Source organism: Lagopus muta, chromosome 10 (genome assembly GCF_023343835.1).
Source record: "Lagopus muta isolate bLagMut1 chromosome 10, bLagMut1 primary, whole genome shotgun sequence".
NCBI lineage: Eukaryota > Metazoa > Chordata > Aves > Galliformes > Phasianidae > Lagopus > Lagopus muta.
In genome coordinates this window covers 8,125,591-8,138,081 of record NC_064442.1, presented here as the reverse complement: position 1 = coordinate 8,138,081, position 12,491 = coordinate 8,125,591, and the positions used below count along the sequence as shown (strand labels likewise).

Sequence of the window (12,491 nt, the reverse complement as noted above, 5' to 3'; positions counted from 1 at the left end):
AGAGCTGGGTCATGCTTCTTAAAGGTGTGTCTGATTTGTCAGAGAGAGCAGACACAGATTTTCCTGTTGACCTCGGTGGAAAGGCTAAAACAACTAGAATTGCAGCTGTAGCAATGAGAAGGTTTGTTTTAAAATTCTGGAGGAAGGTTCAGGAGACAGAGCAATTTCACTAAGGCCACTTCACTCATTGTCTGATAATATATTTTTAAGGTTCCAAAGCCACATAAAGTCATACCAATGCTGGGAAAAGTCAGCGACCTCCTTTGGGAAATGACTGCTCAGGCAACTTCTGACTGATATTTTTATCCAGCACAAATAAATGTCATGTCACCAGCCTGCTTGGTGTGATGTGAGAGAGGGACAGATCAACACTTTTAGGGGAATTTTGCCTTTCCCATCGTATTTGGCACAAGGACCACCAACCAGTCAGCACTTTTCCTGACATCTGAGCAAGTCTGCTAACTTTCTGAAAGTTAAGCAACCCAAATAATTTCACTTCCAACCACTTTATTTATTTGTTTGTCATGTTTGGCAGTTGGATTTAACAGCTGCTAGAGGTGAACATTAGCAATGAGTTCGCTCATATTTGTGCAAGCAAACACAGAAATAACTCTAAAAGCACAGACCCCCAGATGAGGTTCAGAGCAGCACCCAGAAGTTCATACTGTAACTCAGCATTTGTCAGCCTCTTTTTGGCTGGGTTCTGCTCTCATTTATGTCTGCAGAACTGGAGTCCATGTGCAGATTCTTCTCTCTGTTTTAACAGTTTCTGACACACACAAGAATGGAAGTGATTTTCACTTGACACCACTATTTTTTTTTTTTATACTTCTGGTTTGCTGCAAACCAGATTTGCTCATTATTCCATCCATCCTACTTTCTCAGCTGCCACTCTCTTTGCTTCTGGCAAAGACAACGGGCAGCTCTTGCGGAACTCCTGTTTTCTCCAAAAGGCTGTTACACCCTTTTTGCCCATAAACCCACTTCCAAGCCCAACTGACAGGCCTTGCTGGGAAGGATAACTCACAGGGACGTCTTCAAAATGAATGTCAGTGACGTTGTTGTTTGGGCAACTCTGCCAGGCATTGTTGAGCCTGAAGGCCAAGGCACTCGTGTGCCTACCATCCAGGGCAGCAAATTTGCGGAAGGTGCAGTTCTGGACATTGATTGGGCCATCGTAGAACTGAATGCCTCGAATGGGAAAATTCCTAAAACACATTGGAAAGAGACAGAGACAGACAGTCATGACATAGGCATGAGGTTGATAATGTATCTTGGATGTGGACAGTCCTGCAGCACTTGATTCTCTGCTGCTTTTTTTTAGCAGCTCCGGAGTTAGTGTTTTGGAAGAGAAGGGATTTCCCTGCTTTTTAGGTCTGTGAAGTCTTCTTAACCTTGTAAGTTCATCTCAAGTTCTCTCATGTTTGAGACTGATTGCCCTTATTTAGTCTGCACTCCTCAAGGGAAGGAACTTACAGCAATGCTAAGGCACTGACCTAGAAATGAATAAATTCATGCTGGCCATCACAAATGAGTTCTGCAGCAGCGAAACCTGAAACTCTTCAGGTCAGCACAGACTCCTTGGGAATGTACCAGCACATCTTTCTCCAACTGGAGGAGAAACAGTGTAACTCAAATGCAGTAAAAATGAATTTGAAAACAAGGAAAGATCTCACCAATCAGTTTGAAAACAAATGAGGGGACACAAACTTGTGAAACTTTATTAAAATAGAGCCTTTCCTGATAGAAGCTGCAAGGTAAAGATGACAGTGTTTTAACATTAAGTTAATGTGATGTTTAAACGCCTTAAGAGGAGAAGATATTTTATATTTCACTTATAATAAGCCAGTTTGATCCCTTGCTCGTATCAATGGTTGCAAGTTCACAGTTTTGCCACTGTGAGTATCAGCACTCAATACTAACAATGATATACACCCATTTACTTAAATGGAAAGGACATTTAGGAGAGTCCTAGGCTTTTCATTATCACTACAAAAACCTATTGCATCACTACCAAAAAAACAAAGCTGAGACACATAACGTGGCAGAAAAACATCAGCTGAGCTGTTTGGTCACCACAGAGCTACCATTAGGATAACTACGCTTTCAGGAACAACAGCAAACACTACTTCATGTGCAAACCAATCCGTAGGACTAAAGAAGAGACCACACACAAAGTTCTCTGGATGTTTTGAAACTATTTAATGAAGGAATCGAATTCCTGTAGCACAGCTGTAATAGTAACAGTAGTGCTGAGCTCTGTAACTACATCTGGGCTAGGACTTCGGGATTGAGAGGCATGGAACCGAAATCCTTTGTGTGCAAGTTTCAAAATCAAACTGTGCTGAAGAAACCACTCTGTGCTGGAGCTGGTACTGAGAGTGGAAATAGTGAGTGTGATGATGTACTGAGCTGAACTTACGGGCCGATGGGCAGGGTCCTGCCTCTGTGATCCAGGCCGCCAGGTCCCCAGATCTCATTGTCCATCGTCTCGGTGCCCAGGTTTCCACTCTCACCAACAAACAAGCTGTTCTTGATTTCTTGCTTAGACCCATCATCGTGAGGGAAGGTCCCACCGCTAGGAAGGAAAGGGCTGGAGGTGAAAGGCTGCTCACACCGCCCCTGTGCCCCAGGCTGAGCACCAGCTGTGTGACACCTACCTTGCCAGGGTCAGCCCAATGCCGTTGTCTGCAAATCTGCCAAGAGAAGAGAGGTGTGTCAGAAGGGTTTTCTCTGTTTAATCATGTCAATATACAGCCACTGAGGTAGAGGGCAGATGGGCTTAGTTACCAAACAGTAGTCATGGGAGAACTCAAGATTTTTCATGCTTGTTCCTTTTTGGAAGATATTTTTTTTGGCACATCATGTAGTACACATTGGTCACATGAAGCAGTAGATGTGAACCTGATTGCTCCAAGGGGGAGTTATGGCTGTGATTGCTGGCCATTATTTACTTGTCTGATAATGCTTTTTCCCTGTATCTAATGACCACACTCTTTTCACTGTTTGGTAAAAAATAGAATGTTCATCTCTCCCTCCAAATAGCTTTTATTATTTAATAATATTTTGCCTTACATTCTCCTCTGTGTTCGTGCATCACATGCTGCTTTCATGACATAACTCTATAGGGGGAAATTTTATAAAAGCAGCTTGGCTTCTCTTTCACTAACAGGAAGACAAAGATCAGACCTTCCTTATTAAAAACAAAAAATGGCAATGTTCTCCAATTTTGCTGATATTCTAAAGCTTTTAGATAAGATGACAACTTTTGATCCAGGCCTCCAGCTTACAGAAAGGCTATGAGTAATACAATATTTTGAGTTAATATCTTGATGGTATTTACACCAGTACATAAATGCCTCTATCACCCAACTCTCCCATACATTAAAGCCATCAGTGCAGAACCGAGTAAAACCCGGCTCTGCCTTGTCCTGCTCCTGACTCTAGGTGGCAGTCCATTACACAGCATCGCCTTCCCTCTCATATCTGCGGCGCCATAAAACGTACGCTGCATGCCACATTAACATTTGTTTTGTTAATGCAATACATAAGTCTTACTGTAGCAACAGAAACGGAAATTACTGTGGCCATAAAAACAATTACAGTTTACAAGCCGCTTCCTTGAATTCTGATACACCCATAAGATCACTACTGGAAGCTCATAAAGCAAGGTAATTCACTCAGAACATTGGTATCCTCTGTCTGTGGCACTCAACAACACAAACTTTACATGACATGCAAGAGATCTGCAAATACATCTTGCTGGTCACGCTGTGCCTCAGGTATCCCTGGCTCATAGGTTCCCAGGAAGCACAAACAGGACGGCTCAGCATCACATTTCAGAGTGTTCTGCCACAATCTTGTTCTCACCAATCTGACAGGTTGCCAGAACCAGCCCACAAGGTTTGGCTCACTCTGAGGTAAGGCAGCCCTGCCAGCAATTGGACACCAGATAATGCTGAGGCAGATACCCGTGGCACGGTTATCACAATATGCCTTGTAAAGTAGCTTTTTCCTTTTTCTCCTCTTTCTTCTTTGTGGTTGATATCAAGAACCTGGCTCAGCAGAAGAAAATGCAGATGATCATCTGTTTTCCACTGCAAAAGAAATATCTGTTCTGACCAGCTCAGGAAATGGCCCTGAAAGAGCACAAGACACACGTGCCCAGTTTCTCTGCCTTGCTGCTGTGACGCATAGTTTCATGTCTGCCCCATCACTCCAGCTTATTCAGCATAACAGCCAACCACATAAAGCTGATCTGTTACCAGGCTCGGCCATGTGGCGAGGTGGTGGATTTTGCTGCTCTCTTTCTGAAGTACCTCATTTTTCATGTAAAAAAAGGGTGCTGTTATTTGCATTGGTGCATGTGTGTTTGCACATTATCATTTTGAATGCCGGTCAGAATCACACACACAAAAAAACCCCCAACAACCTCAGAGATCTTCAGTTCAGACAAAAACAGGTTTTCTTTGAGTAAAATAATGCCTGGGTTTACGTAACATTTCATCTTTATTTCAATCTTGGCCATATGAAAGGTGCAAAGCAGTATAAATAGTCTGAACCACAGCTATGCTCGCCATAAACACCGGGCTGAACTCTGAGAGTTGAAATAAGGCAAAACTCACTGGCAGTTGTCCAGCCACACATCTCCGCCCCGCAGCCAGGCCCCGTGATCCTGGTTCTTGTAGGCAATAAAGCGCTCAATTATTGCAGGTTCCCTGGGCTTCAAAGGATCAGCGTCTTTGTGTGGGCTGTATCTGCAACCAGAAGGAAAGAAGGAACGTTGGCAAGGGAAGGCAGCCTTGCTTGGTCTACAGCCCTGCTAAACATCTGGTTTCTGCTAGCTGAGAGCGGCTCTGGGACAACAGTCCATCCAAGCAGCGCGTCTAGGCAAGCAGAGGTGGCCAGAGCCCTCTGCCAAGGGACAGCTGGTCCAGGAGAGGCTGTTGTAAAGACCTGCTCCAAGTTTCCTTTCACCTTGCCATTATTGTATAGCTGATATATTGCTGAAAGCATGGAAAGTTTATTATTGCTCCCAAAAGTCAGAGATATTTTTTAATCCTTTACTGTTTGTAGGATGGCTTAGGTCGGAGGGGACCTTACAGCCCACCCAGCCCCAACCCCCTGCCATGGGCTGGTTGCCATCCACCAGCTCAGGCTGCTCAGGGCCCCACACAGCTTGGCCTTGGACACCTCCAGGGATGGGGCACCCACTGCCCAGCTCTGGGCAGCTGTGCCAGTGCCTCACTGCTCTCTGAGCAAAGAATTTCCTCCCAACATCTAACCTAAATTTTCCCACTTTTGAAACCATTCCCCCTTATCACTATCAGAATGTGTAAAAATCTGGTCCTCCTCCTGTTTATACGCTCCCTTCATGCACTGGAAGGCCACAGTGAGGTCTCACCAGAGCCTCCTCTTCTCCAAGCTGAACAAGCCCAACTCCCTCAACCTTTCTTCATAGAAGAGGTGCTTCTGCCCTTAGCACACTCCTGTTTAGCTAAATACCCTTTTCCCCCATTTTGAGCATCCTTCCTCCTAACCTTGGCTATGTTGTGCCAATGAGAATTCTTCCTCCTTGTGAAAAGGAACTAAAGTATCTTGGAGAGAGGCTGAGAGCAGCTCCTCTGCTATTCTCACCACACACTGCTCAGAACAAATAAGAGATTTTCTAGCTCTGAAGTTCTCAGTGATGATGAAATACTGGGCTGAGACAGGGAAAAAGCAGACACAAGTGGAAGCTGCAGCAAAATGTGACCTCTGTTGCCCTTCTGCCTCCACTCAGGCAAGAGCATCCAAGCAAGGATTTGGCGCTGCTGAGCTTGGCTGCCATTCACCCAGGAGCTCTCCCTTTTGCTGCTGAAGGAGCATCTCCCATCAGCTCAGCACAGCTTAGAGAACCTGACAGCTGAGCATTCAACTCAATGCCAGCAGCGGATGGTCCAGAGATTAAAATTCATGCCTCACCAACGGGTAGTGAGACCAAGCTGTCAAATCGCTAACAGATATTCAATAGCTCTTTGCTCTGCTTAATAAGCCATCATATCAATCTAAATCTGAGCACTGGGCTGATAGGGTTCCAGTAAATGAATATTACTTTGGCAGCTTCATCACTACGAATTTGCTTTCAGAGAAATTTAGTATCAGCCCTTGTGAATTCCCTAGACATTGTTAAATACAGATATTTTGAGATAGATTTCCAGTTTCATTCACATCCGTGTGAATATCTGGAATAACACTACGGGGTACAGACTTTTGCCCAGATACTTAATGCTGTAACTGAATGCAGAATAATCTCTCCAGCTTTGTAACTGCCCAGCCCATGTCCAAGACTGCCCTGGCCAGTGTAGCTATAATCACTTAATCAGTCTTTCAGTCTCAACAAGTGAAAAGTGGAAAGCAGTACAAATAATCTGAGCCGCAGCCTGTACTGCTGGGTAATCACCAAGCACAAACATGACTGCATATTGAATTTCTTGGCTTCCAGGGGTCATTCCTGCCTTGTAGGGCAAGGGACAAATTGCCTTTTGTAATCCCTTACTGTGCCTGTGGCAACCAGCAGTTTCCCAAGGCACGCGTTCAGCTATCTGGTCATCAGGTTCTCAAGAGAATTTAGAGGTATTTGCAGAGAAGATTTGTGTGGTTGTTTTTTTTTTTTATGGTGGGTTTTTTTGTTGTTGCTGTTGTTGTTTCTTTGGAGTAATTTTTACTATTCAGCTAATTATTTCAATTAATTTGGCATTAAAACAAGGTCAATAATATTCATTTTTCAAATTCTTTCAGCATCAGCTGTGGGGTGGGGCACTGTGCTGATGCAGAGCACAGGATGAGTTCCGTGAAGAAGATGCTGAACCCACTCACATGGTGCTTTCCTAGTGCATAACCAGCAGTGTGGCCAACCTTTACCCTAGAGATGGAAAGACAAAGGAAAAACTGAACAATCCCTTCCTGAGCAGTGATGCTTCTCTGCCCTGTTGGTTTCTTCTGTCCAGAGACTCAGCCATGGGAAAACGCCATCTGAGTGCTATGGAGGCACTGAAGTCAGGAATGAAAACTGTGCAACTTGAGAGCATTTAAGTCCTTTTCTCTTCCTGGGGTTGGTAAGTATGTTAAGAGCCAGACTGACCCTCTAATGAGATAAAAGGGTGGAAGTGAAGCCCATACACTGGTACGCATTTCCTGCAAGAAGCCCTTGGCTTACATCAACCTGCTCATGGGGGTCTGCTTTGGGAAAAGACTGGGACTTCCCAGGAGCCGCCACTGAGTTAAGTCTGCTGATACACAATACTCTCTGTAAAGAGGTTTTTATCAATTCTAAGCGACTCCGTTATGTCATATAGATGCCACACACAGCTCCAGGGATGGAGGGTCACACCACGCATTTAATCGTAATTATCGCTGCAGTGTCAGATTTGGAACTAGGCAGAAATTGGAAATCAAATGTAAGCTCTGCTGCTGAAGTGTTCCCTGCTCAAGCAGGTCCTGAAGGAATGAAGAAGATCAACAGCATTACCTGGAAGTACTTTCACTTCCTGTTTGTGGAAAACTTGCAGCAAACTCTAACCAGCAGAGCTGTTGGCCAGACAGCATTTAATTTATCTCTGTCATCTACCAAAGAAATCAGTAGAATACCATACAGCAGAAGTAATATCTATGCCTGCTCAGCTCCAAGCTAAAGAGCAAAGACAGCAACAGGAAGATGAGGTCTGGGAGTCCTTTATGACAAGGAGATGAAGTTAGAAAGTGATAAATCACCATGGAGTCACCATTCCTGGAGGTGTTCAAGAGCCATGGGATTTGGCACTGAGGGATGTGGTCAGTGGACATGGTGTGATGGGTTGGGTGGTTGGACTGGGTGAGCTTAGTGGTCTTTTCCAACCTTAGTGATTCTATGAAATTTAAGTGAAATCCTTTCCTCAATAACTTCCACCCAAAAGCATTGCAATGATTTATATCAGCTTCCTTGGGAGCAACATTATAGTTCTAAACCAGTACTATAGAGAAGTCTTTTCCAAACCAAGTGCAGAGCACCTTACCTCCCAGAAATCAGTGTCAGAATGGGCCTTTTGTCCTTGGCTGAGGCAGGAGTGGTTTTAACACCGTTATCGATGATCATTCCAGCCTGAAAGAAAATGGGAATGTAATATTATGGTTTATTTATATATTCTACAGTTCTTTCCACTTCCAAGTTCTGTCTCCAATTGTCCCAAGCCAAAGTATATGGCACAATCCTAATAACTGCTTCTGCTAATAATATATGAAACTGAGTATTGTCAATACCATCAGGAATTGCATGCGTCACCCCAAACTGCTCAATATTTCCTGAAACTGCAGCTCTCTTCTAAATGCACTCCCATACACCTAAACACAGTGCTGCAGCCTCAGGACCAGCAGTCCTCACCACGGCACCACACACAGCGTGCTGAGGGCAAACAGGGAAAGAGTGAGAGAAGGCGATCAGACACAGTGGCTGTATTTATTCTTTTAGAAGCCGTTTGGCTAATTGCTAACATTGGCAGTTGAGGTCTATAATTAGACAAGCTGCCAATAGATGCTCCTGTAGGCACTATTTTAGGAAAGCAGAAGCGAAGAATGAGCCTGGCGCAGCCAAGCAGAGAGAAGAACTTTGGTGCCTAGGAGCCAAGAGGATGCTGGCCGGCTCAGAGTGCTGCCACACCAGCCTGCAAGCTGCTCTATCTGCAGACACAAACAAGTTTGCATGAACTTCGAGCGAAACAGAAAGCACAGGCATTAATAGCTTGCAGATCCGAAGAGCTGGAGCGAGAAAGCAATGTTTTTTTGACGGCAGCATTCCAGTTGCGTGCAGACTCACTCGGTAGTTGGAATGTGCGCGGTTGTTGGAAAATCTCCCCATCGGCATGTGCTCCGAGTAGCCGGGGGAATACATGCCCGCCGAGGGCCCCGTTGGCACGTGGTGCAGAACAAACCAAAAGCCTGTTTCCTGAGAAAAAGAAATGACATCTGAGCCTTCGCTTGAACCTCTTTGCTGGTCTGCATTAGCCCAAGGATTTATCCGTAAATCCTCAAGACGTAAGCCAGAAGATTTCAGGACAAATCACAGCTAGCAGCATTGACCTGTCTAACTGCGCTCAGCAGAGAGCTGAACTCACATATTTACAGTCACACTCCTGTGCAGCAACAGCAGGCTGCTTTAATTTAAACTGTGACATCTATCTTAAAGTTACATGACTTTTCCAACTCACAACACACACATACATTGATGCCCTCCCATCCATGCATGTGCACATCTTAAAAATCACATCCATTTTATTTAGCTGTCTAAAACATATTTAGGAACCCGAACCTAGGCAATCAGGTTTTGAACTTCTGGAAAGACCACATCTCCTTGTTTAAGGCTTGGTTTGCTTGCTTATTTGTCTTAGTAGAAAATTAAATCTCCCAGTGTGACCAAGGATTTCTGTGGAATTAGTGTTAGTGTTGATTGAGATTTCAGGGCAATGTTACTGTACTGCAATCAACAGAATCATTGCCAAAGACTTCACTGGGACTCCACAGCCAGATATATTTCATTTATTCAGGCTGCACACTGTGCAAAGGCTGGGAAGTTTTGTTAAAGCCGTCCAGCTCTAGAAACAGCAAGTGTGGAGAAGTAAGAAGTACGGAGCAAAAGAAAAAACATTACCTTTTATTGGCAGCGCTAACCACATTAATATATGTCTCTATCTAGCAGTTTCAAGAATGCCTGAGTAACAGAAGCAGGTTTTATTCCAACAAGAGCCTTGGCTCGCAGGGCCCTCAGCTCTGAATCGTTACCAAATAAGAAACTTCTGTACTCACTTCAGACCCCGCAGCTGCACAGTTTATAAGGTTGTTGTGTGGGTTGGCTATCCAAAAGGTGGATACAGCGCTGCAGATGAGGAAAACAAAGAGTGAGATGAAAATGACACTTTGAGCACACGCCAGAATCACAGCTCAGCTCCCCACAGTACAGGCATGGCTGATAAGACCCCAGATAAGGGGTCTTGCCCAGGGGCAAAAGGGCTGTTTGTTGTTTTTCTTTCTCTTCTCATACCACATTTGTCCTTTGTGGTTTGACAGAGAACATGGCCTTATCTCTTAAAACCCCAGAGTATTAAATGAGGAATTTCTATTGCAATTCCAAGCCTGCTATGAAGCTGTCAGATGTCAGTCATGTTTTATGATAAGGTAAATATGTTGTTGCACAAGCTACAGAAAAGCATTTGCCCCCAAATAAGCCCTCAGGTTCATTAGAGGTTTGTTTAATCAAGGGACCCAACGAATTCCCTCTCTAAAGGCTTTGCAAGTATACTGTAGCACGTGCTTTTACACAGAGCTGCTGTGATTCATTAACTTTATTTGCTCCCACCCCACTATGCATTGCATTTCTTCTGGGACAAAGGGACTCCATTTGCCCAATGCACATAAAAAGACTCTTAATTGAGAGATTCCCATTGAGGAGGAAAGATCAACCTATCACTGTCCATCCGGTGACATACAGTCATCATTAACCAACGGGCACAGGAACTTTGGGAGTGAAACATCCAGGAGACATGTGACTCGCTCCCTAAATTTGCTGGGTGGGATTCACCCTCCTGAAGGGGATGCACCTACCTAACCCTTACATCTCTTTCATGAAAGACTTCAAGAGGTCTTTATATTCTAAAGGAATTTCTGGTCTAAGGCAACATTTGATACATGTGACTGCATCATGAAATCGTACAAGTCTGGGCTAGAAAAAACAACTTGAGATTATTGCATCCAAATGCAAAAGCAAGGCCTTGAATCCACTGTATTTCCCAGTGACCTGTCTCAGCCCAGCCCTGCTCCTCACAGCCATGTGCACTGGGCATGTTACTGTGTCATTTGGCACAATCCTATTGTCTTAATTACCAGCAGCAGCTGCCTGCTTGCCTCTTCCAAGCCAACAGAGCCACAGCTGGCACTCATCCCTCATCCCTGGGCCGAGTGCCTTGGCTGCTGCTCATGGGGATGGTGTGGGTTGATGCACAGGGCAACCATGGTGTGGTTGTGCACCAGCAGGCTGGATGAGCACAGTGCAAAACTCTAATCTGTCCTTAAATTCTTTTATAAAGGAAGACGTGGCGGATCAAAGTACAGTAGAACTTTTTCATTACACATCAGCATATCATTCCTAGTACTATTTTTCTGTAATAATATTTCAAATGACACAAAACATGTTCAGCTGACAATTAAGTGAATTATGTGGAAAATGAGAACAACGGCTGATTTACTCTTATTTTATGAATGGATACATTAAGTGTCATTTATAAACAAACACAGATGTGAAAGAAAGCACCGCATGAATTTCATCCCTTTCTCTTGCCAAAGTAAAAAGCTAAAAATATGTTTCTCTGGACCAAACCCCAGTTAGTTCTGAGGACAGAATGGGTGATAGTGATAGAGTCTCAGCAGACTAAGAGTACTTTTAAATGAAAGAAAACACCCAAAGATTTTTAGCTGTTATTAGGCATCAATCAGCTTCTCACTATCTCATTTTGAAGACAGCAGTCTGGCTCTGGAGACTTTCTCATTGACTTCTTGCTGGTCAGAAATTAGGTTTTTTTTGTGTCATTTTTTTCCCCTCAAACTACACCAAAAGAAAACCCTGAAGAAAAATCTGAACAGCTATTTCTCCCAGCAGCATCAATGCAGCAACAATGCTCTGTGGTCTCAAGGCAAAACTTGGCTGTGGAGGAACTTCCCTCCTCTTGCACAGCAGTCTTACTGTCAAGCTTTGATGATCACCATCAATTCAAAGCTTCTGAAGGATGCCCACATATTGCGCATCCAGTGTCCACATATTTGCTCCAGATTATTTGCCAAAGTCCCTTCATTACAGTTGCTTTTCCAGCTGTTAACTACACAGGTTTCACTTTAAGAGTTTACTACTCTCTCAGGAGTTGGTGTGAAGGGAGAACAAGGAAGCTAATGAGACACCACACATGCATTAAAATGAGCACTTTTTCCCATTCCTTGGCTGTACACCTTGATTTTGAGGTAGAAAAACAGCATGAAAATCAGGGGGAAAATGGCCAGAATGGACTGCAGGAGCTCAATGAGTCCATACTCTGTTTTATGGTAGGATCAACTGCAACAACGGTATTCATGAGTGGTGTTTCTGTAACCTGCGCTAAAAACTACTACTAACAAAAAAACCATGAATCCTAGCAAGAACATACTCTACTGCTTAACTATGTGGCTAAGCTGGTCATGTTTCTTCTATACTTCATTTGATTATTTTTTTCTACAGGCAACAGAACTGCAAAAAGAACTTGTGAAATCCCTTCTCATTGCAAATGCTTCTATAATCCTCATCTAAACCTCAGTTGGCAGATCTGAAAGGACACTTAGAGGAAAGGATCTTGCAAAAGGGAGATGAAAGGCATTGAGTATTTTTCAAGTTTAATACTGAAAAATAGAAGTTTTGGGAAGTTCTCATGGAAACATTTTCATGAGCTTATGCATGGACA

The 12,491-nt window shown here is 43.9% G+C and overlaps 1 protein-coding gene across 5 annotated transcripts in view; it reads right to left on the bottom strand.

The window, feature by feature from the left end:
* The window catches only part of LOC125697977 (cell migration inducing hyaluronidase 1), a 110,730-nt gene that overhangs the window by 16,228 nt on the left and 82,011 nt on the right, over window positions 1-12,491 (bottom strand). For all 5 annotated transcript variants that reach the window (XM_048955693.1, XM_048955697.1, XM_048955694.1 and 2 more), the window contains exons 15-21: window positions 9,817-9,886; window positions 8,831-8,959; window positions 8,034-8,119; window positions 4,626-4,757; window positions 2,661-2,696; window positions 2,423-2,578; window positions 1,028-1,208 (exon numbers count right to left, since the gene is read on the bottom strand). In XM_048955693.1, coding sequence (XP_048811650.1) covers window positions 1,028-1,208; window positions 2,423-2,578; window positions 2,661-2,696; window positions 4,626-4,757; window positions 8,034-8,119; window positions 8,831-8,959; window positions 9,817-9,886 — 790 coding nt within the window. The remainder of the gene's footprint in view (window positions 1-1,027; window positions 1,209-2,422; window positions 2,579-2,660; window positions 2,697-4,625; window positions 4,758-8,033; window positions 8,120-8,830; window positions 8,960-9,816; window positions 9,887-12,491) is intronic.